Consider the following 1,634-nt stretch of genomic DNA (forward strand, 5'->3'; position numbering starts at 1 on the left):
TTTGAGACTTGCCTCAACACGGTCCATCTCCCCTTCATCCTCCAAGCTTTCTTCGTCAGTGCCTTCTGCATTGTGACCTCTCACTGGCGCTGTCTGTACTAAGTCTTTCATAGCCTCAGAAATACGTTGCTGGACAGACCCATCCAATTCCCTGATGCGCTGGTCGAAGTGCTGGCACAACTGTTAATTGCCAGCCTCACATTGGTGAGTTATCATTTGTGCTATCTGCTGCTGACGCACTGCGTCTAATTTCTCCAGTTCAGCAATACGCTGGTTGAGCGCCTTGATCAGTGAAAGAACTGCAGTCTTTGATAACTTGCCAGTCTCTCCTGCCTTTGAGTCCGGAAGTGCCGTCATTGACGCTGGCCCTCCCTGCTGCATTACCGGATGACCATAGCTCATAGGAGGTGCACTGAATGCCCCTGCATTGCTAGGCCTTCACCCAATGCATCTAGGAATTGTCCTGCTGGGTAAGAGAGGTCCATGTTGTGCACAGTGAGGAGGAGGAGAGAGTTGTTGAGCTCATCTTCATGCCGCAGTAGTTATGTCGTGTTTGATGCATATGTCGAAGATGTCATGTAGCAACAGCTTTTGGAAGCCCAGAATCTTTGCTTCAATGTAATCTAAGAATAATCTTACAATAATGTCAGAGAAATGCATAGCGTATTTTGGGAAATGATGTCTAATTCTGTAAATCCCTTCACACTTTCAACTGGTAGAATTTTGTGGATAATCTCGGGATAATCTTGGGTAATCTCAAACTTTTCTCTCATTAACCTCCCTTCATATTCTGTGGCTTTACACTGTGAAAGCTGGCCTGACCTAAAAGTCCTCCATCAAGACTCATTCTCATCCAAGCACTGCAGCATATACGAGGATGAAGCGCCTTTTCATGTGGGCCATAATCAAGCTCTATGAAGAAGGCAGTATCATGCTCTATGACAGACCTTTGCCCCATCTTCTGGCTCCATTCTGGTCTTGAGCCTGATGTTTCGTCTCCTGGCCTTTCTTCAGCCAAGCGCATCATTCCTATCCACCAATGTATGAGGAAGACAAGGCCTATGTTCCCGTGACACTGACGCTCCTCGCCACACCTGTGCAGGAAATCATGCTTTACCTTGTAGCATTTTCTCATTACTCTTGTCTTTACCGTAGATTTGAACACATAGGGAGCTCCTTCGAGTACACGTGTTCTGATGGCTGCTAGCCCCACAATTTAATCATTTAGACCACACTTGCTGAGAAGATCACAAAGTGAGATGGTCATTGACTAATGCTGTGCACACTAATTAGTAATGAGACATGTCCAGGCCGTTGTCTCTTCATGTTCTCTTTGTAGATTTTGATGGCATGAAGTCTAACCCCTCTACACTGGTAAAGACGACTGTGGTTCAGTGGCAAGCACAGTATGGAGATATACCTGCTGAATAGTTTGTTTGGTTGGACGAGTCAAGTGTAGACAACAAAACAAACCAGCATATGGAGGGCTGGGCTCCCATTGGCCTTGCTTGTGTTCATCGAGCAACCTTCATTCGAGACCAATGTTTCTCTGTATTGCCTGCATTCTCATGTGAAGGCATCATCACACTTGACATCTTTGAGGGCTTGGTGAACAAGGAATGGTTCATGAAATT

At 45.9% G+C, this 1,634-nt stretch overlaps 1 protein-coding gene across 1 annotated transcript; it reads right to left on the reverse strand.

Annotated features, from left to right (window-relative positions):
* Positions 1-8: 8 nt before the first annotated feature.
* Positions 9-1,167, reverse strand: EDB91DRAFT_1090082 (uncharacterized protein; the record flags this gene model as incomplete). The annotated part of the gene is made up of 5 exons (XM_041316619.1): positions 9-180; positions 241-436; positions 640-822; positions 948-1,094; positions 1,151-1,167. Coding segments are annotated over 5 exons (715 nt in total), but the record flags the coding sequence as incomplete, so codon positions are not given.
* Between the last annotated feature and the right edge of the window lie 467 nt (positions 1,168-1,634).

Source organism: Suillus paluster (genome assembly GCF_016628075.1).
Source record: "Suillus paluster strain FC165 chromosome Unknown EDB91scaffold_498, whole genome shotgun sequence".
In the NCBI taxonomy this organism is placed as follows: domain Eukaryota; kingdom Fungi; phylum Basidiomycota; class Agaricomycetes; order Boletales; family Suillaceae; genus Suillus; species Suillus paluster.